Source organism: Verruconis gallopava, assembly GCF_000836295.1.
Source record: "Verruconis gallopava strain CBS 43764 unplaced genomic scaffold supercont1.3, whole genome shotgun sequence".
Classification (NCBI taxonomy): domain Eukaryota; kingdom Fungi; phylum Ascomycota; class Dothideomycetes; order Venturiales; family Sympoventuriaceae; genus Verruconis; species Verruconis gallopava.
The window spans coordinates 1,095,337-1,117,426 of NW_015622139.1; the positions used below are offsets into that span (position 1 = coordinate 1,095,337).

Here is a 22,090-nt window from a genome sequence, read left to right on the forward strand (position 1 = left end):
TGCATTTGATAGACAAAGCCCTCACCCTGATACTTACCAAATGTTCCGACTGCGGCCAGTGGTCAAAACAGATATGGCACAAACCGAGGTGTCCTCTGATTCCATTCAATCCAAGCTTTCCCAAATGTCTCTTTTAGCATAGCTTCCTCGTCGCGAACTCTCACTCCTAGCGCAATGCTCATAATCACGATAATACATGCGAGGATGTACCAGTGCCACGTGATCCACAATTCTACTGCTGAGAATGGTAGCAAGCAGCCCAGAGCGCCATCAAGTGGAAGAAAGAGCATGACAGTAGCGCATATAAGAACAAACAAAGGCCCGTAAGAGGGATGTTGGACATAAGCATAGATCCCAGTCGTGATGAGCCGATCGGGCTGAGCCAGCTCGAACGTGAAGTTCTTCCCAAGCGTACGGAACGCAAGGAGGCGTAAAGTCGCCGAAGCGAAGATGATAGACAAGCATATGACAGTGTACGGCGACCAGGTGAAGTATTTGTGATCTGGGTGGTTCGGGTGCGGACAAAGCGCCGATGGTTCGCGATCTCGAAGAGTTGCGGTGAGAACAATGTGATAGACACAGGGTATCACGAACAGGTACTCGAGGATCACAGGCCCATGCTCTTTGACAAAGGGTATGGCGAACAGCTTGTCTTTGTCGTACTTTACGCGTGGTGTATTCGGCGTGCGATTGCAGACGCGGATGAGATGGGTTGCCAGGCCCAGGGCAACGACGAGCGAGACGTTTGGCTGCATTTCTTAGAGACAAAATGTGGCTTCAAGAAAGGAACCCCGCCTCTGCGTGATGAAGGCTGGGTAAAGCGATGGATTATGGCGCCTGAATAAAAAAAATTTTTTTTTGGCACGACTGTGTGTCCGCCTTTTGACAATTTTTTTTAAAACGGCAGACAAAAAGTCCGGGAGAGGTATCTTGTTGATTGGACACGTCCCCAGGTCGCATGATACCTTCGGTCTGTGATAGTCGACCACAACACCCCACAACACCAGGGTCAAAGGGGAAACAAGACGTATATTGCCCAGCCGAAGAAAACAAATCTGGATTTCGTCTTTGACAGCCTTTCTGCTGCGCATATGTTCTCGAGGCAGGGAACGGCTGCGCCAAAGCGAGCTTTGAGATGAGATTTCGGGATTCTCAATTCTCAGCAGCTCGGCATTCCCCCCCTCCTCTCTAGGGGACTGTGATGATCGCATAGCTGACGAAATTGAAATCCGCGAACGTCGGCCCCTGTGACCGGCCAGCGTTGAAAATTTGATGCCGAAATTGCATAGACGAATGAGTGCTTGATCGAGCCATGCATGAATGTGATGAGCACTGAGTTTTCAAGCCATCCTTGACGACTGGCCTCAAGAGAAACTCGACAAGTCAATAATAATGCTCGAATGTGGGAAGATTACTCTGTTTGTGGAAGGGCAACTTCGCCTCGGTAGTCTCATCAATTATGAACACCCTTTGGGGATGGTATTTAGATCTCGTACAAGGAGTAGGCACTCAAGATCACGACTAGAAGGACCTCTCATGATGACATGCAGTCAGGGACTGAATTCAATCCAAGCTCTCGAACTCAGCGACAAAAACGAGAGACGAAAAGACGCACTGATATAAAACGCGGAAGAAAAGCCGTCGAAGGATTGGCATTAGAAGCTGACTAGTAGTCGTAGAATCCTTTCCCGCTCTTCTTTCCAAGCCAGCCGGCATCGACCATTTTCACCAACAGAACACTAGGCCTGTATTTGCTGTCCCCGGTCTCAGCATGCAATACCCTCATGATAGCCAAGCACGTATCCAGCCCGATGAAATCTGCCAGTGTCAACGGGCCCATGGGCACGTTGGTTCCATTCTTCATTATGTTGTCAATGTCTTCCTTCTTTCCTATCCCCGTCTCCAAGCAAATGATTGCCTCATTGATGTACGGCATCAAGATCCTGTTCGCAAGGAAGCCAGGCGAATCCGCAGACACCGAGGGGATCTTGCCCATCTTCTTGCAGAACTCCATGGCAGTCTCTAAAGTCTCCTGAGACGTCTGCAGGCCTGAGATGATCTCGACGCCCTTTTGCACGGGGACAGGGTTCATGAAGTGTGTGCTAACGACTCGGGAGGGTGCCGATAAATCTTTGGGGTCCTTCGTAGTTGCCGCAGCGATTTTGGTGATCGAGATCGAGGAAGTATTTGTAGCGAGGATCGCATGTGACGGGCATATTTCTGCTAGCTGAGCGAATATCTTGTTCTTGAGGTCAGGGATTTCTGGCACGGCTTCGATGACCATGTCTACATCATTGAGATCCTCCATCTTCAAGCTTGTGGTCATTCGTTCTCGTGTTGCGGTCGCCTCTTCTTTGGAGATCCGCTGCTTTGACACGTCCTTTTCCAATAGTTTCTCTACAAAAATTCAGCTGGATGCATCGCCTCTTACTTGGGTCGTCAGTACCTGCGAACTTAAGTCCCTTGTCTATCGCGGCTTGGGAGGCGTCGATGAGGGTGACCGGCACCTGAGCACGTTGCGCAGCTACCAAAGCGATGCCTAAACCCTGAGATAACTGTGAGAACGTGACTCTTTTTGAATGAGTGCCGACATACCATCTGACCAGCACCAACAACACCGAGCTTTTTGATCTCAGCAGCTCTCGCAATGCTGGACGAGCTAAAGTGTCGGCCATTGGTGCGCACAACACGCAGACTAGTCCGTGACAACATGGCGATCAATAAAGAGCGCGAACAAATGAGCAATTGGAAAGACTTTCGAGCGCAGAATGACAATGTTGATCGCCTATCGAAAGTTCAGATGTAAAGTGCGGACGGTCATTAGCCGAAGCCCGCATGTGCAAAGAGGCCGACTTCCGATGCTAGCCGCAGCCGCTGGAGATCAGCCCTAGCGGCAGCGGCGTCTAAGCGCGACGCGTCCCTACGCGTAAAGTGGTAGTGCACATTCGCGCGTAGCAACGACATCCGCTCCTACAGCAACGCAAAAAATGGACGGCACTCTGGACGACTGGGTGCAGCAGCGTGAGACTGTCGATGTCGAGACTCGAGCTATTGTCAGCAGTCTCGTCACCGCGGTGCGTTTTTCTCAGCGCGATGTTAATTGTGAATCTCGACTAACGTGATCCTGAAGCTCGGTGGCACGAGTATCGAGCACCATGGGCGATATGTGCTCGGTGATGATGCCCTTGCCTGCTTGAAAGACTTGCGAAGATGGGTCAAAGTCTATGATCAAAAATTGAACCGACTCGACGTGCAGAGGATATTGGCCGAATCCAATCTCGTCAAAGGGGATTTGTTGGAAATTTTGTCAACTTGGGCTCAGAGCGATCGTAAAAATAAGCTGAAGACGAAGATTGCACTGAAGTCATGTATGCTTCGGTTTCCCTTTATAATTTTCCAGCGAAGCTCACAGAACTCTAGTGGAACTTTTGGTTCCCCTGACTTGGCCGCTGGAAATCGAGGACCACTTAATGAAACGCAACCATCACAGACATGTCCCTTACTTGCGACTGGCGCAGGTCGAGTACAAGCGAGCGATATTGCACCACGATGTCACAAAGATTCTAAAGACGATCATCGAGTTAACCGTGCCTTACATGCTTATGCCCAAGAACGAGCGCGCGGCGCATGATGAGGGTGTGATTCGATTGGCATTGTTCCTGTTTCGCAATGTGGCCTTGATTGAGCAACCTAGTGATCTCCCATCAGATGGGAACGAGAACGAAGTCTCTCGATCAGCGACAATTGTAGCGTTTCACGAACAAGGCGTCCTTCAGATGATATCAGCGATTGCCTCCAGCATGGGCGAAGAATATGTCGTGCAGGATGTCCTAGTTCTCGAGCTTCTTTTCCATTTGCTAAAGGGGATTGACCCAGAAAAATTATTCATGGAAGAGACTCAGGTCGTCAAAAATTCCGTCAGCGAGTTCAAGGATTTAATCCAGAAGGAGAAATCTCTCTTGTCAGGCTACCAGCGATTCGCGCCCAGCAGGCATGGACGCTTTGGGACGTTGATTTCACTTGACGATGGCCAGAGCCAAAGAAGAACGATATCTGGCCAGGAGGTCATCCATGGTACGGACCGTGCCATCCACCACTTGGACATGAGCAAAAGATGGAACAGGCCGAGAAATCGTGGCAAACGCAATCCAGATAAAGAAAGAGACTCTATGGAATTCAATAAATCTGTCTCACTTTCTCCAGCGGCTCGGAAGCATTTAAAACACTTTGTCGGCGAGTTCTTGGACTCGTCATTCAACCCGCTCTTTAGTCATTGTCGAAAAGCCATCGAGAGAGAAGAAGAGCGAGTGACCACCGAAAATTCCATGCACTTCTTTTACCTCGCCGGCTGGTTTCTCAAGGCAGAATGTGCAAGACGCCAATATCGAGAGACAAAGCTGTCGACAAAAGGGAAGGAAAAAGCCGGCGTTCCTGAGACTGCGCAGGATGAGTTTGGCTTCAGTCTTGTTGCGAGTGTTCTTAATCAGGAGACGTTTGTTCTCCTGAATAGATACATGGAGAACGCAAAAGACAATAAAGAGTGGAAGGAGCTGAATGCGGGAATGACCTGCTTCACGCAAATTCTGCTAACGGTACAGCAAATGTCGGCTTCGGACCTTGAAGATGACCAGGAGATTGCAGAGAACATCCAAAATCGTATCTTCTACGAGGAATCAACCCACGATCGTGTTATATACTTGCTACGCCATTACAAGGACCAGGGCTTCGGCTATCTCGATGCAATCACGGAACTTGCCCACACCTTCATCCGCATGCTCGAATCGTACTCCAAGCAAAACGTCGATTTGCAGATTCGGACCAGAAGGAGACAGCGGAAGAAACAGCGAGCTGCCCAAGCTGCCAATGGTGAAATCTTGAACAACGATAATGTCGATGACGCCAATGACATGGAGCAGGTCCAGATTGTGTCTAGAGAGAGGAAATTTGACTTTGCTCGCTTTGTTGCTCGGTTCTTGACACAGCAATCTATTGACACCTTTGTCGCATTTACTCGCTATTACAATGATCTCTCAAAAGAGCAGTTAAAGCGAGCACATCGATTCTTTTACCGCGTTGCGTTCAAGAATGAGCTCAGCGTACTTCTCTTTCGCGTCGACATCATCAAGCTTTTCCATCAAATGGTGGAAGGCCCCGGTGGACTCGATCCGGAGGCATTGCATTTCGGCGAGTGGCGTGATTTAGTGAAGCAGCTCTTTCGAAAGCTTATTAGGAAATTGGAGGAAAGACCTGCTTTAGCAGTAGAGATGCTCTTCAGCAAGATCTCGGCAACAATTTTCTATCTGGAACACGGCTATGATAATATCGTTACGAAAGCACCCAGGCCGCCAGCTGAGCTTGAAGTCAAACCGGGGATGGAATGGGATCAGCAGGTCGGTGTTGCCGTCAGCGTGCTTATCAATCAGAGCAAATCAGACGCGTTAGCCTGGGTTAAACAGCAGCTATCAGAAGCTAGGGATCAGAGACAATCGTGGGAGGATGCTGAGGAAGCTCGCCGTGGTATTGCAGCTGAGCAGGCAAAGATCTTTGAAGGAGTAACCACTGATGGAGCAGATATACGACCTACCATCGAGGAGGAAAAGCCATTACCACCCCCTATCCTTGTCAAGTCTGACAACGATGAAAGACGAATCGCCATGTTCAAGGACAATAAACTACGTCTTCTGATGAAACTAGCCGGTTTTGAACGACTTGGTGAACCGGACGATCAAGATGCAAGCTGGGTTATTCCATCAACGTTAGCTGCAGCCAAGCTGGGAGAAACACTGGAGCTGATCAGCAAATTCGAGTTCGATCCTCCTACTTACGAGGATGGCAAATCTGCAGAAGATTTTCTTCGGAGCTCAGCTGCCGCTGCAAGAGCAGCTGAACGCAGCTCACGCAAGGTTGCATATGATGACGACTCTGACGATGGCATTGATTATGATGAGGATATTGACTTGGGTGAATATGGTGCAGGTGGTCCTACAGTTCGCAGGCCAGATGAACAAGATGCACCAGGGAAGCGTAGGCTCAAGAGGCGAAAGAAAAGTCGCGAAGATGGCGAGGAAACGGACGAAGAGACTAGAGCAAGACGCGAGGCTCGAGCGGAGAAACGAAGGCTCAAGAAATTGGCCGAAAAGCGAAAGTTCAAGAGTACGGTATATGTGCATGATTCGGACGACGAAGACGACGAGGAGAAGGATCGAGAATTTTTTGCTGCCGAAGAAGAGAGGCGCAAGAAGGCAGGACAGAGCATTGCGATGGCTATTGAGAAAGCAAGGAAAGAAGAAGCACGAAAACTCTCCAAAGGCAAAAAGAGAAAGTCTGTTTCTCCAGAGATTTCAGAGTCAGAGGTGGGCACAAATTCTCCAAAGTCAAGCAAAAGATTTAAGAAGGCAACCGTTAGTGATGACAGTGCGGATGAGATCATCGCGATTAGCAGTGAGAATTCGAGCAGTGAGGATGAAAGCAACGTGGAGAAGACGCAAAGTGACGATGAGGAAATGACGGATACGCCTGTCTCCTCTCAGGGGCAGGGTGAACCTGCTCAGACACAAACTGGCGGAGAAGCGTTGAAAACGGCTGACCCCAACACGACGGATGCTGTGGTTAGTGATGAAGAGGATGCGATGCCCGTGCGTTCAACGATCAGGAGACGAGGAGGTTTTGTTGTTGAGAGCGACGACGAAGACTGAATTTCATGGTCTACCAACTTTGGTGAACATTTCATCATGGCATAAGTTAGCGCAGGAAGTATTATATTATCAATTTAAGGCACGCTGCTTTCCCACATCATGCCCATTACCAATCTGATGCCATCATCATCCTTTCGTGCACTATCTGATCGTGATCATCCTTGGGTTTTGGTTCAGTCTCTTGTTCTCCGCAATTCTCCTTGGTCGTGCTCAGCAGCGTTGGTCCAGAGAGGTTATCATGTTGCTTTGTAGCACTGCCCTCATCGATCCTCAACAGCAGGCTGATCTCATCCACGGCCGGCAGTATGAAATCAAGAAATGCAACATCGGCGTTGTCTTCATCTTCGTCGTAGTCCGCAGCTTTTTTCCTCGCATACTTGTGCGCTCTTACCTCGTGCACAAAATCCTTCATGATCCTGCACAGTTCGTCAATCGACACAGGATCTAGCTCGGCGAACTCGTCGAAGCTCATGCCGCCTTGGAGGACAGAGACCTCCCAGTCCGTGCCGCTGTTCGTGAGGAGGATACTCAGCGCATTGACTTGCTTCTCCTGAAGTTGCTTGATTGGCACACTGATGGAGAGTGCCTCCATACTGGCATATTCTTGATTGAAATCCTCGAGTTGCTCGATGCTCTCGCTAAGAGTGTCCTTGAGATTGTAAAGGGAGCGTCTAAGCGTTGGTATAGACCCTACGAGTTTTTCATTGGGGTCCTGGTAGATTCGTCCCGGATATGTAGTCTTCTTTGGCCCGTCTACTTCGACATAGTGCTGGTTGTTCTCCACGGTTTCGGTTTCGGTTTCGGAGTGGAGCGAGATAGTATCGTCTGGTTCGCTTGCGTGGACCTCCTCCCAGTCATCCTCAGCTGCGCTTTGCTGCTTGCGCTCCGCCATTGTTATTTATATACGTCTTGATTCTCTCTCGCACTTGGTTGTGCTTTGGATGTTCGGATTGTCCTTGACCGGTGCCATGAGGCTGCCTGAATGCTGTGGCTTTTGCCACAATGTCATTGGTGGAGATGTCATGAATATCATGGGTAGCTTTGACTTCAAGCGGCTAAAGTCATTGACCTCTCTAAAGCGCCGCATCGTGACATTTTGACTTTGGCCGGTTGGCTTTTTCTTCAAGCTCAGCGTTTCGAGACATTAAGGTCAATGGACCGTAAATGAAGAGCTGTAAGCCAGTTCGGCAGATGCGGACAAGAGAATCTAAATCAGCCAACTCAAAACGTGGCGAAATAGTCCAGATGACAAGCGCACTTCCCCAAACAGAGGGGAGAAAAAACCTTTCAAACAGCAAAAATCGTCAAAAGCCCGAGGGCCGTTAACAAACTTGCACAATTTTCGGGTGAAACTCCGCGCCCAACTGCAGGCCAGAAGAAGAAAATGAGAGATCCTTGGGACCCGCTGAGGCGATCTCGAAATGCCGCTAAAGGTTCTGGACCATCACGACGACCAAAGGAACTATGTAGCCTGTAGCCCACTTGTTTCTTCAGTCCGCGTTCTTTGACAAAGCGTCTAACTTACATCCTCATCCCTCTCTACATATTCGTTTGGCGTACATCACGACGTGCTGATGCTCTGATTCTCGCAATCGTCATGACGTCACTGACGCGAATAACTGCATACCAATAGAACCACTCAGAAAACATGGATTATGGGCGCGCTCAATCTGCTCCCGTGCTCCCGACAGTAAATAGTGGGAAAGGCGAAACGAACAATTTGCCTAACTTGTCAGCGTTCATCGATGCCGACCCTAGAGCGATCTTCATCGTGCCAATTCACTTGAAATCACCAGTACCGTTTGAGCTGCTGCTCTGCAACGAGGCATTCCACAACAAAGGTTTGCAAAATGCAGTCCTCGGATCTGACCATGTGGCTGGCCAATTTAGAGCTTGGTGTCAGGCTGTGATCCACTGGAGAGAGCGTTATTACTTTGCAGGCGTGACTTGGACAGCCTTCAGAATCGAAGGGCGTTGGAAATGCATTTGCGCGTCGCCGACCAGCCCAGAGGCCGGCGAGGGTGCACATGACTCTCCGAATAGCCCATTGAGCCCAAACCACGAAGTTCAGAATTTAAACGAAGTCAAAATTGCTGATGCAAGGCTTGCCAGTTTGTATCGCATGATGGAAATGTCGGATGTGGGCACATTTGAATATTCACCAGAAGGAAAGCTCATGCGCGCAAACGATTCTTGGTACAGGTTGAGCCTTCACCCCAGGGAGAAAGATACACATCGAGATTTTTCCTTCATGGATTTGGTCTATCCAGCAGACGGACCACTTGTCTTATCACAGTGGAATAAACTAGCTCAAGGCATTCCAGTCACTTTCGAGATGCGCTGGAAGGGTCGGGCCTTCGGAAAGACGGATGTCGGTGATGGCGTGGAGGACGCTCAGTGGGTGCTCTCAGCTTGCGTCCCTATTCTCGACGACCAAGGCAACCTTGTCAGTATCGCAGGCAACACCATCGACATCAATGCCCAGAAACGGGTGCAGGAACAGGCACTCCAAAGGGCAGAGGCACTGGAAATGGCGAGAGCCAGTGAACGAAAATTTTCCCAGTTTGCGCAGTTGGCACCAATCGCAATCTACATCTTGGACCCGGCAGGTTCAATGACATATTGCAACAGCCGCTTTTTTGAGCTCACGGGTCATCCTCCTGTAGATGATTACCGCCGTGTGAACTGGGAGAAGCACATCGTGTATCCTGAAGACGAAGCTGTGGTCGATAACCAATGGAAGACTCTATTGGAAGAAAAGCAGAGATCACATGCTTATATGCGTTTGAAGAAGACATGGGACGTTGGAGACGGGGTGCAGAGACAAGTTTGGGTAGAAAGCCAGGCTTTCCCGGAGCTCGACTCAGAAGGTCACCTCGTTTCCATCTTTGGGACTCTCACAAACATTTCGCAATTCAAATGGGCGGAGGACATCCAGCGAACCCGATTTGAGGAAGCTTTGGAAGCAAAACGAAAGCAGGAGAATTTCATTGACATGACATCTCACGAAATGCGGAACCCCCTATCAGCCGTCATTCAAAGTGCGGATTCGACCATTGGATCGCTCAAGACGGTGTCGAAGATTATTTCCAAGTTAAACCCTGAAGAACGAGCTGAAATCGAGAATGAATTGAGGCTATCTCTAGACTCATTAAACACGATTATTTCGTGTTCTTTGCATCAAAAACGTGTCGTGGATGATATTCTAACCCTCTCCAAGATGGATAGCAATCTGATGACAATTAGCCCAGTACGTGTCGAGCCAGCGAACATTGTTTCGCATGCTGTGCACATGTTTGAGCTGGAATGCCAAAAAGACGATATTGAGCTTGAATTTGTGGAGGATCCTTCACTCAAAGGCACGGGAGCAACGCATGTGATGATGGACCCATCACGATGCCTGCAAGTCCTTATTAATCTCATCACAAATGCAATAAAATTCACAAGGGATAGAAAAGTACGCAAGATCACAGTCTCATTAGGCGCGTCCCTCGAGAGGCCGACCCATTTTTGTGATGGAATTTCTTACGCTCCAGTCACCACGGATACTGGGAATCTGCTCGAAGATGAGGATTGGGGACATGGACAAGTTGTCTACATTTGGATACAATGTCAAGATACCGGTTGTGGGCTCTCTCGCGACGAACAGGGAAATCTCTTCACTCGATTTACTCAAGCCACCCCACGGACTCATATTCGATATGGAGGCAGTGGTCTTGGCCTCTTCATTTCAAAGAAACTTACAGAATTACAGGGAGGTGCGATTGGCGCATACTCTGAGCCGGACGTTGGCTCAACTTTTGCATTCTTCGTCGCTACGCGTATTGCAACGCCACCAACGCCGTTGAAGCTGGATGGCGATAAGGATCCATTGATGACGCCGGCCCCTTCGCGTTCAACCGGCATGGCTCCACCTAAGGGTAATCCGCATTATGTGGTCTTGATTGTTGAGGATAATTTGGTCAATGTAAGAAATTAACCAGTGCAACCTTGCATCTGCCTAAATGGGCTAATATATTTATTGTAGCAAAAAGTACTTTCACAGCAACTGCGGAAAGTTGGTTGTGAAGTCTACGTCGCAAACCATGGACGTGAGGCGCTGGATTTTCTAACCAAGACCAGGTTCTGGGTCCAACAACCACAGTCAAACTCATCATCCGAAAGTAGCACTCCATCAGAAAATTTGATCGACCTCTCAGTCATACTCATGGACATTGAAATGCCGGTTATGGATGGCCTGGCATGCACTCGCGAGATTCGCGAGCTGCAGCGCTCTGGACAGATAATCACTCACATACCCATAATCGCAGTCAGTGCCAACGCACGAAGCGAGCAGGTTTTTCAGGCAAGAGAAGCAGGCATCGATGATACCATATCCAAACCCTTCAGGATACTGGAACTGATGCCCAAGATTGAAACGTTGGTCTACGGGGAGGAGTCCCAGTTAATTATCAATCACGCAACGGGCGGTGAATAACTTTAGATATGTGTCTTATCTAGATAAGATGGCAGTCCGAAACCCAGAACAGCATGCGCATGTAGAGAGATCGTTCATCGCAGTCACTGCCTGTCGAGGAGATCACATCCTTCCAATCTTGAAGTGGGTAGATACAGAAACGGGCACAAGCTTCCAAGGCCACCCTCTTGTCTCCGTGGGCAATAAGCATAAGGCTTCTTCAAGGCTCTCAAAGCCTGACGCGTTTTGACTACGGCGACGGCCATCACATTTCGAGGCTAGTAAGCTGCAAGACACGAGATGTCTCAGCGACATGGCCAATAATTTATCAATTACGGAACAAACTGTGCATTTCCGAGATTCTAGCTGGTATTACAAGTATAGGCAGTCTCTTGGCAAACACGGAACATAGAGCGCTAGTCGCTTCTAGATAACTTAGCATGGGAAGTCTTCAGGGATGACAGACTCTGTCAAGCAATACCCTATAAACTTGGACATTCTGATTGATAAAATACACTACAAAGCCAGACATGCCTGTCTTGTGACCAGCAACGCTCGAAGAGATCAGAAATGAATATTGACGCTTGAAATCCTGAGAAACCAAAAGCTGAGGGAGAGGTTTACTAGATATATTTCTAGATCGGAATCTCTGTGCATCCAACTCCTGGGGTATTTCCGTCAAAAGCCCCTTTTTTGAATTACCTAAAAGAGAACACGTTACGTTCACAAGGTTTTCCTCAGCCAGCCTTTCTACTCTGCCTATTTTTGATAAAAGCTTGCAGTTGTCGGATATCACTTACGAAAAACTTCATGAGTTGATCTTTGCGCCACATCACAACGCCTAGCTGCTCCGCGTAGTCCACCACATCCTTGTATTCTGCAAAGTTCGAAAAATCCTGCAGCATAAAACCGATGGTGGTCTTCATCCGGTCTTCCTCCAACTGCCACAGGCGGATCTGATCCACAACTGTGGGCGGTAATATGGGATTGTTGCGCAGCATCTGTGGATGAGCATGAGTTGTCAGATATGCGATGATTTGGTCGCTCGTGATGCCCTGCTGGATAGCACGGTTGATCGAGTGCTTGGTCAGTTGGCCCGAAACCAAGTTTGGAAAACGTGAATGTAATTTGCAAAACAGACCCAGAATCTGGATCTGCAATTGGGAGCTCGTGTATGCGTACAAGCGGTGGTTGGTCTCGAGGATTATGTAGCCCTTGCCATTTGTACCTGCTGCTGACATTGCACCGTTGTTTACACCATCAAGGGCGTCTGTAGTGACCGACGGTTCGATGATGGCACCTGCGTCAGAGGTGAGGGTTGTAGCAAGTCGAGTTGGATAGTAACGACTCTTGTCGTTCGGAGGGCGGTACACTAGACCGAGATCTGACAAATCGTCAAGCATATGTATTTGCGTCTCAGACAGCGGTTCTGTGCTATAGTCTTGCCCGAGGGTCAGGGAGCCCAGCATAAAGAGAAAGGAAAGAACCTGGACGGGGTCCATTTTCAACTATTCTTGCCTGTCAGAATTGGGCATGCGATGTGTACCATTCAAACTTCGCAGTCATACCTGAGGGACTTGCTCCAAATACACGAGCAGAAGTTGCCACACCTGTGTATTCGCCTCTTGCAATATGAATGAGAAGCCCTCTTTTGTGATTTTGACCCGAGGGCCGTGCGGCTGAACGAACCCTCCAAATGATAGCAATTGCATAGTTCCATTTGCAATCCTCTCGGAGTTGTCAGAGACATTCAATGCTCCAACCATGTAGTACAGGATAGCCTCCCACTTTGCTCTTGACCACGCATCGAGATCTTGGATGGTCATGGGGTGTGGATCAGGCACGGCGCACGGCACGCCGAACGAATTGTGGTTACCGCCTCCAGCGAGCGCCTGCCTCAACGACAGGGAGAACGCGGGGTCTATACGATATGCGCGCGGTGTGGGGTGCTCCGGGTGGATCTCGAGTATGTGCAAGCGCTTAAGCACATCGATCGCTTCGTCTCGTTCCTTGACTGCATCGGAGCGGATCCAGGTGTAAAGGTCCGACTCAGGGAAGGGCCCCGGCATGTACAGCATAGCCATGACGATATTCTTGGCCAGATGCGGGAGCATCCGCCGTAGGACGGCGAGGACGGTCGAAGGCTGGCGGTACAGCTTCTTCAAGGTGGCGCCTTGAAGGCTCTCCAGATACTCCGAGAGCGTGGCCGACATATTTCCCCGGGGAAATGGCGGCGAGCGAGGTGGATACTACCTTAATATCATTGTATGTGCATAGAATGTGCGGCTCGGGAGGCAAGTGAGCCACAGATGAGCACGCGATGAAAAGAATTGCGGGTTCACATTCTCGAAGCCTTGCCATGCATCCATGCACGACATCACTTCGGAAGGCGGCCTCAGCGCCTTACCATTACACTCCAGTGACTCTATCGACTCTTCCAACCCCAAACTTGATTGATTTAGATCAACGTCTGTGATCGAAGTCAGTACTGTCTGTGGCGGCTTGTTTGCAGCTCTCCTTGTCCATTTTATCACCGATGTCTTACAAAGGAGAAATTTTTCTGTCATCGCTTGAATATGTCATTCCTTTGCGAAGATTTGACGAAAGCCGATCAAATTACATAGAGCAATCAATGCTCAACCTGGTCCTGAAACTTGCATTCTCATTGATATATATAAAAAACCTAGTTCAAAATTCCGTTGCTGATCTAGCAACGCATCTAATTTTACCAGCAGTCCGAATCACCAATTCGAGGCTGTTTCCATTTCTGCCATTCAGATTCTGTGCTCGGTGGTGTGGTTTCCCGACTAAGACACAGGTGACTGCATTGCCATTCAGGTATAATGCGTAGATGTGAAACATGTCTACGTCTGGCCTTTCTTCATGGCCGATACATCGTGTTGACACCCAGCTGTTGGAACGATAAGGCAACGCCAAGGAATAATTCCTCCAGGCTCGATAGCTTGTGATTAGTTACGAACATCATACGTGAGTCTCTCTCGGTAGCAGCGAGCAGTCACGAAGTTTTTCTTTCCCATGCGCACGTAAGTACTGCGGAACCCGATTTGCTCAATGCTTAAGACGAAGAGGGCATTGAATAAGTGGTGTAACGGGGATCTCCAAGTGTGAAACCGATGCCTCTGTATACCAATCAGGGCTATGACACGGTGCGGGCATACCCAAGACCTTTTCAGGCTTTGGACGACGTTTAAAGACGAGAGCAAATGCACACCGTAGCAATTTTAGCAGATTAACAAAGCGAAATCTTGGCTTGTATGTCAGCTCGCAAGAAAGTTATGACGTTGCGCTAAGGGCAAAAAGAAGATTTGAGATTCCGAGCTTTGAATCTGGTAAGCCTCCATGGCTTCATTCATGTCATGAGTTGGTATTCATAACGTAGACTATTAGTGTCCGGTCTTGACTACGCTAGCTAGAAGAGCACGTCTGCTGTAGGTATCCTCTCCCTACACCCATTACTATTTCTCCTATTCATTGCAGCTCGGCTAAACAATGTTGAATCGCAAACAGGTGCATAATTTGTATGCCTCGACATGTCAGCGGCATGACTAAAACCAAAACACTACCCCCGTTGCACCGGCTCGTCTCGAAAGTTCATTACGTGGTTCCCATACTCTCTACCCACCTTTTTCAGCGCCGCTACCACATCGCTTGTGCAGCTCAGGCCGCGAAAGTAGTGTCTGTCCAATTGGTCTTGCTCCATTCTTATCGGAATAGGCTCGGTAATTCTTCAACATGATTTGCGTCTTCCGACTCTCGCTCCTCCTCCTCATCCTCGGCGGCTTCGAGCTCAGCAAGCAAAGCGTATATGTTGCTCGGCGCCTGAATTTTTCCAGCATTCTTCACAGCAACCTGCTTCCCGCTTGGAGGAGCCGTATACAGGCGCGGGGGCGGGTTCGGAACTGGCACAGCACACTGGTCATGATACCATTCGATCTTCAGGCCTTTGTACAGCGACCGGGACATCATACACGTGCGTGCAAACAATGCGTTCTGGATCGAGTTTGTGGATACGTACACATCGCCACTTTCACTCTCAATCCTTACAGAGATGACAACAAGATTGTGTATGTGCTCTAGATCCTCTCTTACCTTCTTTTCGGTTAGCTCCCTCGATGCCCCGTTACGAATCACGATGTTGCGGGTCGCGCCCACAGCGATCTTGTTAGCTACATATAGAGAAAGGCGGAATTGCCGTTCGTGCCATTTGACGTCAAGCCTCTTCGTTCTCAGGTAGATGTCTGTCTTCTTCGCGTAAGCCAAGAAGTTTGCCGCACCTTCGACAAACGAGACGGTTGCCCTGCGGGCATCCCGCACATGAATCTCGAGCAGGCGACCACCTTTAAGCAGCGCGATTAGCTCGGCATACGTCGTTCTTTCGGGAAGGTTGCTAAAAAAGAGTGTGCGGTGTTCCTGGACTGGCAAGACTATCGATTTACTCATGTCGATGCTTCCTAGAATCACCTCACTATTGTCTACACCGTAACCGTCATCTTTTTCTATGTATGAAACGGCGCCTTCCAAGGCTCCGGCAGTGTACGAACGACTGAACTGGTCGATATTATGCGACGGGAACACGTTGGCTTGGTCCTCCAACAGATCGGATTCTGGCTGCTCTGCTGGCTGATCAATGCCGATCGAGCTTGAAACTGGTCGCAAGAAGGTCGAGAGGTTCCATGATGAGCCTGTGAGTGTTGTTGTGGAAAGGTTTCTTTGTGCAACCGCATTGGAGACGAGGAGGTTGAGGGTGCTTTCGTTAAGTCCGCCTCGCAACAGGGCATTGCGAAGGCAGGCTGCTCGTATTCAGCGAGTGTTTCAGGCAAATGCACATACCGGCTGTTTGCTTGCTTACCGTACTCTCTGGATTGTCTTGTCTGCTTCTAGATTAACACATAGCTCTTGCACTTGTGGATTTGTCCGAGAGAAATGCTCACCAATTGTGCATACTCAGCCTGGGATATGGTCACCTCGTGACCAGGGGCACAACTCTGGCGTGCGCCACTGGTAAGCTACACAAATACACAATGTCAGAACTGTGATGATAAGTCTAAAGCCAAATCGATTTATCGTACAGATTCTCCTCTAAGTAATGCATTAGCCGCTATCACTTAGCGTTGTGTAATATATGCAGAGACGGCCAGCTGTCGTAGCCCTGGAAGGCTGGGAGCATGGCTGAGCCCATACCTACCTGCGAAGTAAAGCGTCGAAATAGGGCCTTGCGATGGTAACAGTCGCCATTGCTCCGATATTCGCTTGCCATAAGTGAAGAAGGCGTGCTGAGGGAAAGACAAGAATATATAGTTGTATGCTCAGAGACTCTGCCTTGCCAAGCACTTCCCTCACGGGGGCAGTGCGCCTTCCAACGCGCTGCAGCCGCTCACCATAGCGCCTAATAAGTTAGGCGGGTCCCCCCGACTAGTGCCCAGCCTCTGTGCAGCAGCTAGGGTCCTACCCGCCGATCCACCCTAAGGCCTCACGCTTAGCCGTGCGTTGCTGCCACCAACTGAGATGGACAAATGACGGCAACTGGCCAACACATTCACATTCCTTCGTATGCGTGCGCTGCCCGGCCATCAACTGCATGGACAATAATGCGCTGGCGGCTAATCAGGCGTCAAACCCTCGACAGCAGCTTGCTGAGCAGGTGACCAAGTCAATTGCGAGTGGCGATGGCGCAAATAATTCTCTGCTCGGCCAGCTCACGGGCAACCCATTCTTTACTGCGGTAAGTCATCCCCCGTTGCCACTGCTGTTGACACGAACCTCAGAGCTCTGGTACTGAAGTATATCGATTCAGGGTTTCGGACTCGCTGCTCTCGCCGCCGCCGCAAGAGTTGGCCAGCAAGGTCTCCGTCAGGGCGCCGCACTGTTAAAGCGACGACTGCTCGTCGACGTAGAAATAACCCGCAATGATGAAGCCTTTCCCTGGCTCCTGCGATGGATGTCCGCACATCAGAGGGCGCAGATGATAGGCGAGCCTGCTCCTGGTGTGAAAGAGAAGCAAGGCATCTTCGGCGCCCTCATCAAACGCCTCACGCCGGGCCTCCACCACCTTCAAATCCAGACCACGAAGGTGACTCGTCCCGATGGCTCCGCACACACCAACTTCGCGCTGGTTCCCGGACCAGGCCGGCACATCCTCCGCTACCGCAACGCCTTCATTGCAGTGAACCGACAGCGCGAAAAGACGTTTGACCTAGCAGCCGGCGTGCCATTCGAGACGGTCACGTTGACAACACTGTACGCGCACCGGCACATCTTTGAGGACCTCTTCACCGAGGCGCATGATCTAGCCAAACGCATGCAAGAAGGAAAGACAACAATCTATACAGCGTGGGGAACGGAGTGGCGGCCGTTTGGAGACCCCAAACGCAAGAGACCCTTGGACTCTGTCGTGCTGGAGGAAGGAGTGAAGGAACGCATAGTGGAGGATATACAGAATTTCTTGTCGGCGAGGACATGGTATCTCGACCGTGGCATTCCGTATCGAAGGGGCTACCTGCTATACGGCCCACCTGGCACAGGGAAAAGCTCCTTTATACAAGCTCTCGCGGGAGCTTTAGACTTCAACATAGCCATTTTGAATGTTTCTGAGAGAGGGCTCACGGATGATCGACTGAATCATCTGCTCACGAAAGTGCCACAGCGTACGATCGTTTTGCTCGAGGACGCAGACGCGGCGTTTGTGAATCGACGGAGCATCGACACCGACGGGTATTCTGGGCCCACGGTCACATTCTCCGGATTGCTCAACGCTCTTGACGGCGTCGCCAGCGCGGAAGAGCGAGTCATCTTTCTGACGACGAATCATATTGAGCGACTTGACGAGGCTCTCGTGCGCCCCGGCAGAATCGACATGACCGTGCGTCTAGGTTACGCTACTTTGCACCAGATTGAGAAGCTTTGGGATCGATTCTACGCCGAAGTCGACACAACTGGCGCTGGAAGGAAGGCTTTCATAGAGCGAGCACAGGAGCTGGGACTAGTTGGCAATGTGAGCACAGCCGCATTGCAAGGGCTGTTCTTGTATAATAAAGGGGATCCTGGTGGTGCTGTAGCCATGGCCGATGAGCTCGCTGGACAGAGTGCTTTGCTTCAGAGATGAAAAAGGACGACATTGTCCGAACCCAGACTTTGGTTTTACCTATCCATTTAAGGTTCAAATTTGAGCTTACAGCTACCACATCTCCCCTGCATTTGATGGAGTACTGCTAGGAGTTTGGATGCCCCACAGCAAATCAGCAAGGCTGAGAGGGTAAGCTTTTTTGTGCGTTGCATTCGACAGCAGATGTCTTGGATATGAAAGGCCAAAATCGCTCCGCTGGCATAATATATGGCGAATGTCGATGGACTTGCTTCTCTTCTCTAATAATTGCACACCTCATCTATCATCAATTGCTCACATTTGAATCTCTACGAGTCTCTACTTTACTTTCGCTGGGTCGTCCCCGTCCTGAAACTCGTTTGACTGTTCGACTACACAGCGAGCATATTTCCCACATGCCAGCAACATCCTAGTTTCTTGTAATCATCATGCCCTTTCTCGCATTATTAACAGCACCTGTTCTATTCTTTTCATATTCAATATGTACAACAGAGCCTTTGCGCATTATTGATAAGAGGGCCACGGTGGCAAGGCAACATCTTCATGTTCCTGCGGTTGAAGCTATGGGCTTGAGAGCTTATATCGAAAAACCAATCGCGTTCTCAGATGCGAACTATGCAGAAGGTTAGTTGTCTATCTGTTAGATTTTCAAAAGAGAATTACAGCCGAGCTTTAAGTCAAGAGAGCAGGCTAGGTAGAACGATGTTGATACAAGCTGACTAAGGCAGGCTACAACGTTCCAATCTCTCCAGTTCATGCATCAAGTCCGTCTTCACGGTACATTCAATTGCTGCTCACAGCTAATGAATCGTATTCGTGCCTGCTGTCTCCGAAAGCAGGCACCATTCTGCACCGCCTACCAGAGCGTTACAAACAACAAGCCCAGCACCAGGCTGGCCCCGTAAATGATCAATCAAAGGATAAACATCGCGGGTCAAGCCCTATCCAAAACGATAACAACATTGTGTACATGACGCCCGTGAAGGTGGGTGGTCAATCCCTCCAGCTTGTCATAGACACAGGCTCTTCTGATACCTGGCTCGTAAGCGACCCTTTCCAGTGCAAAAACGACGCGCAGATGCCTGTCGAGGAGGATCATTGCAAATTTGGCAACCGCTATGAGCGCACGGCCACCTTCGAACAGGACAAGCAGTACACATTTAGCATTGCGTACGCAGACGGCGAGCGTCTCAAGGGGATTATCGGCCGCGAGACGGTGGCCATAGGTGGGATCACGAACAAGAACACGACGATCGCGCTAGCCCACGAGGCAAATTGGCATGGTGACGGAGTTTCCTCCGGCTTGTTCGGCCTGGCGTTTCCGACCATTACTCACGCGATGAAGGGAGACCGTCCCACCAGGTATGATCCCGTCTTCTTCTCCATGTACAAGAAATCGCTCATCGCACCCGTCTTCTCCGTCGCGTTGAACCGCAAGAACGAGGGACCCGGCGTGCTATCTTTGGGCGGGCTGCCGTATAAAAGGGCGGCTGCGCTCCGGTACGAGGATGACTTCGCGGTGGTGCCCATGGAGAAGATCGGCATGGCAGACAAAGCCACCGGGCAGATGCAGTACACGCTGTACGTTGCGGACGCGGACGGGTTCGTGGTCGGAGATGGCGTGTATAACTTCCCAGCCAAGATGCTTGTCGACACAGGTACGACCATGTCCTCTGTTCCGCCCACCATCATGCGTGCCATCGAGGCAGCCTGGTCCCCCCCAATATGGCCCCCATGCACGGCCAAAGACATCTGTAGAATACCTTGCGACAGCGTGCCTCCTAAATTCGCCATCGTGCTCGGCGGGAAGCAGGTAGAAATCGATGCGAAGGATATGGTCCTTACCCACGACAAAGACCAAGGGGGAGGTCGGATCTGTGCCTTGGGGGTAGCGCCAGATGAGAGTTTAGCATCCGGGGGGAACGGCTTGAGTATGATAGGGGGATCTTTTATGAAGAGCATCCTTGTAGTGTTTGACGTAGGGGCGGCGGAGCTGAGATTTGCAAAGCGGGTAAGGAACACGCGGAGAAACAAGAAAGAAAGGTCGAAAAAAAGGGCAGGCGAGTGCGTCTGAGCATGGCGTGGGTATTCTTTCTGCATACAAATCGTCACATGCGCAACTACACTGAAATATCCCCTCCGAATCCAACAGGCCTCCTCAATTCCCTCTCTGCAAAATAAGGAAGTATAGCCATGGCCTTGTACGTCTTGCCCATCCCGTCTGGGCCCCGATCTACCAGCCTCTTCCAGCTGGTCTCGATCCGCCTTTTGACTTCGTCATCTGCGCCCGCTTTTGCTATCAGCATATCTGCACGCTCTTTGATGCCCATTGCAGACAAAAACAAGGCTTGCTCCACGGGGCCGTGAACTTCGACCCCAGGCGATGCGTCAAGTGCGCTGTGTGCGAGCCCGAGGAAATCCACGTCGGCAGATATGTCGACCTGCCCTGCCATGGCGAATGGCGAAATAGGTTTATGGGACCGGATACCACGAAGGGAGTTGGTAGGGACAGTAGCTGAAGGTCCGTAGTCTAGGATCAATGCCGCACCTGCCGGCTGCTTCTTGTCGCTCCCCTGGTTTGCACCGCCGATACGCCTAGCAAAGTCCGCAACCAGGGCCTGCGATTCGGGAGAGATCTCTATGTTTGCACCTGTGATAGACAGTATCTTTTGGTAACGTTCTGAGAGTCTTGGGAGCAGCTGACTGTGCGGTGTTGGAGCAGGAGAGACGATGAGCTCGAAGTCTGGTGCTGGTCCTGCTTTTTCTGCACGGGCATTGAGAATAGCGTCGTACGGAGAGACAGGATTGACCAGCATTTCGCGCCATTCGTTTGGCTTTGTCTTTTTTGTTTGCTTGGCTGGATCAGAGACAGCTGTCGCTGACGTCGTGATGCTGGGTGTTGTCTCGTTTGATCGTGGAACCACGGATTGAAAGATATGGATCGGAAGAGCATCGAAGAACTCGTGAGCGATGATAAATGGTGCAGCTTCAGTGTCCTGTGGAACGAATTTCATATCCTCCACCCACACAATCTCAATGTCAGGAGCGTATTTGCATCTGGATTTGAAACCCTCCTCGCAGGTCTCAAGATGGGCATGCTCACCGCACAGTAGACGGCGCTGTGTTTCTCTAAGATTTGCAGACGCCTCGACGAGCCATATCCTGTCAAGGCTACCCATAAATGGCTTGAAATTCCTCAATGTTCGCAGCATGTCATCCATCAACGTGCCTCTTCCTGGGCCTAATTCAATTAGATGCACCTTGCTCGTAATCTTCTGGGCACGCCATTCTGCAAAGGTCCAGAGACCAATCAGCTCTCCAAATATCTGTGAAATTTCCGGTGACGTGATGAAATCGCCATGTTTGCCGAACGGATCGCTACTCGTCTCTTGACCACGCGAAGTGTAATAGCCACCATGGGGATTTGTAAGGCACTGTCTCATGTACGCCGCTACAGGGATAGGACCTGTTGTCTAATATTTTAACGGTCAGTTTAAATATTCATAAAGAGTGGATACATATAAGAATCCCACCGTTATAGCTTCAGCTAATGACTTAGCTAGCGGAGTTGACCACTTCCTCGTGCTTGAAGCCTGCGAAGATTGCCATCGCGCTGTGCACCGCCATTGCGATGGCCTTGCTGCATATCTCAAGGCCAGTGGCCGTATGGTACCTCTCATCTGGCGTCAGAAAGAAGCGTTCGAGCCATTATGCTGCCATTATGGATGTCTGCGAACACATGAACTTCAGAGGCAATTTGCGGAGAATCTTGCCCCAAAACGGTACAAACCTCCGCGCTCCACCAAAGACCTCACC

General features: G+C 50.1%; 10 protein-coding genes across 10 annotated transcripts; 4 read left to right on the forward strand and 6 right to left on the reverse strand.

The window, feature by feature from the left end:
• Positions 1-62: 62 nt before the first annotated feature.
• PV09_01350 (uncharacterized protein) lies at positions 63-755 on the reverse strand (the record flags this gene model as incomplete). The annotated part of the gene is made up of 1 exon (XM_016354221.1): positions 63-755. The coding sequence occupies one exon, from the start codon at positions 753-755 to the stop codon at positions 63-65; it is 693 nt and encodes a 230-aa protein (XP_016218316.1).
• Positions 756-1,428: 673 nt separating this feature from the next.
• PV09_01351 (uncharacterized protein) lies at positions 1,429-2,808 on the reverse strand. The gene is made up of 3 exons (XM_016354222.1): positions 2,596-2,808; positions 2,447-2,546; positions 1,429-2,397 (listed from the first exon to the last, which is right to left on the reverse strand). The coding sequence occupies exons 1-3, from the start codon at positions 2,710-2,712 to the stop codon at positions 1,667-1,669; spliced, it is 948 nt and encodes a 315-aa protein (XP_016218317.1). The 5' UTR covers positions 2,713-2,808; the 3' UTR covers positions 1,429-1,666.
• A 167-nt stretch (positions 2,809-2,975) lies between these two features.
• On the forward strand, positions 2,976-6,789 carry PV09_01352 (uncharacterized protein). The gene is made up of 3 exons (XM_016354223.1): positions 2,976-3,074; positions 3,131-3,368; positions 3,421-6,789. Exons 1-3 carry the CDS (start codon positions 2,988-2,990, stop codon positions 6,693-6,695), a joined length of 3,600 nt encoding a protein of 1,199 aa, XP_016218318.1. The 5' UTR covers positions 2,976-2,987; the 3' UTR covers positions 6,696-6,789.
• On the reverse strand, positions 6,679-8,141 carry PV09_01353 (uncharacterized protein). Its single transcript, XM_016354224.1, has one exon. It carries the CDS (start codon positions 7,585-7,587, stop codon positions 6,802-6,804), a length of 786 nt encoding a protein of 261 aa, XP_016218319.1. The 5' UTR covers positions 7,588-8,141; the 3' UTR covers positions 6,679-6,801.
• Positions 8,142-8,159: 18 nt separating this feature from the next.
• Positions 8,160-12,232, forward strand: PV09_01354 (uncharacterized protein). Its single transcript, XM_016354225.1, has 2 exons — positions 8,160-10,662; positions 10,723-12,232. The coding sequence occupies exons 1-2, from the start codon at positions 8,344-8,346 to the stop codon at positions 11,170-11,172; spliced, it is 2,769 nt and encodes a 922-aa protein (XP_016218320.1). The 5' UTR covers positions 8,160-8,343; the 3' UTR covers positions 11,173-12,232.
• PV09_01355 (uncharacterized protein) lies at positions 11,475-13,484 on the reverse strand. Its single transcript, XM_016354226.1, has 2 exons — positions 12,720-13,484; positions 11,475-12,659 (listed from the first exon to the last, which is right to left on the reverse strand). Exons 1-2 carry the CDS (start codon positions 13,362-13,364, stop codon positions 11,889-11,891), a joined length of 1,416 nt encoding a protein of 471 aa, XP_016218321.1. The 5' UTR covers positions 13,365-13,484; the 3' UTR covers positions 11,475-11,888.
• A 1,390-nt stretch (positions 13,485-14,874) lies between these two features.
• PV09_01356 (uncharacterized protein) lies at positions 14,875-16,407 on the reverse strand (the record flags this gene model as incomplete). The annotated part of the gene is made up of 5 exons (XM_016354227.1): positions 14,875-15,962; positions 16,022-16,043; positions 16,104-16,178; positions 16,242-16,251; positions 16,358-16,407. The coding sequence occupies 5 exons, from the start codon at positions 16,405-16,407 to the stop codon at positions 14,875-14,877; spliced, it is 1,245 nt and encodes a 414-aa protein (XP_016218322.1).
• A 250-nt stretch (positions 16,408-16,657) lies between these two features.
• PV09_01357 (uncharacterized protein) lies at positions 16,658-18,602 on the forward strand. Its single transcript, XM_016354228.1, has 2 exons — positions 16,658-16,894; positions 16,967-18,602. Exons 1-2 carry the CDS (start codon positions 16,751-16,753, stop codon positions 18,272-18,274), a joined length of 1,452 nt encoding a protein of 483 aa, XP_016218323.1. The 5' UTR covers positions 16,658-16,750; the 3' UTR covers positions 18,275-18,602.
• Positions 18,603-18,837: 235 nt separating this feature from the next.
• Positions 18,838-20,370, forward strand: PV09_01358 (uncharacterized protein; the record flags this gene model as incomplete). The annotated part of the gene is made up of 2 exons (XM_016354229.1): positions 18,838-18,898; positions 19,003-20,370. 2 exons carry the CDS (start codon positions 18,838-18,840, stop codon positions 20,346-20,348), a joined length of 1,407 nt encoding a protein of 468 aa, XP_016218324.1. The 3' UTR covers positions 20,349-20,370.
• On the reverse strand, positions 20,340-22,082 carry PV09_01359 (uncharacterized protein). Its single transcript, XM_016354230.1, has 2 exons — positions 21,808-22,082; positions 20,340-21,747 (listed from the first exon to the last, which is right to left on the reverse strand). The coding sequence occupies exons 1-2, from the start codon at positions 21,952-21,954 to the stop codon at positions 20,395-20,397; spliced, it is 1,500 nt and encodes a 499-aa protein (XP_016218325.1). The 5' UTR covers positions 21,955-22,082; the 3' UTR covers positions 20,340-20,394.
• Positions 22,083-22,090: the final 8 nt, after the last annotated feature.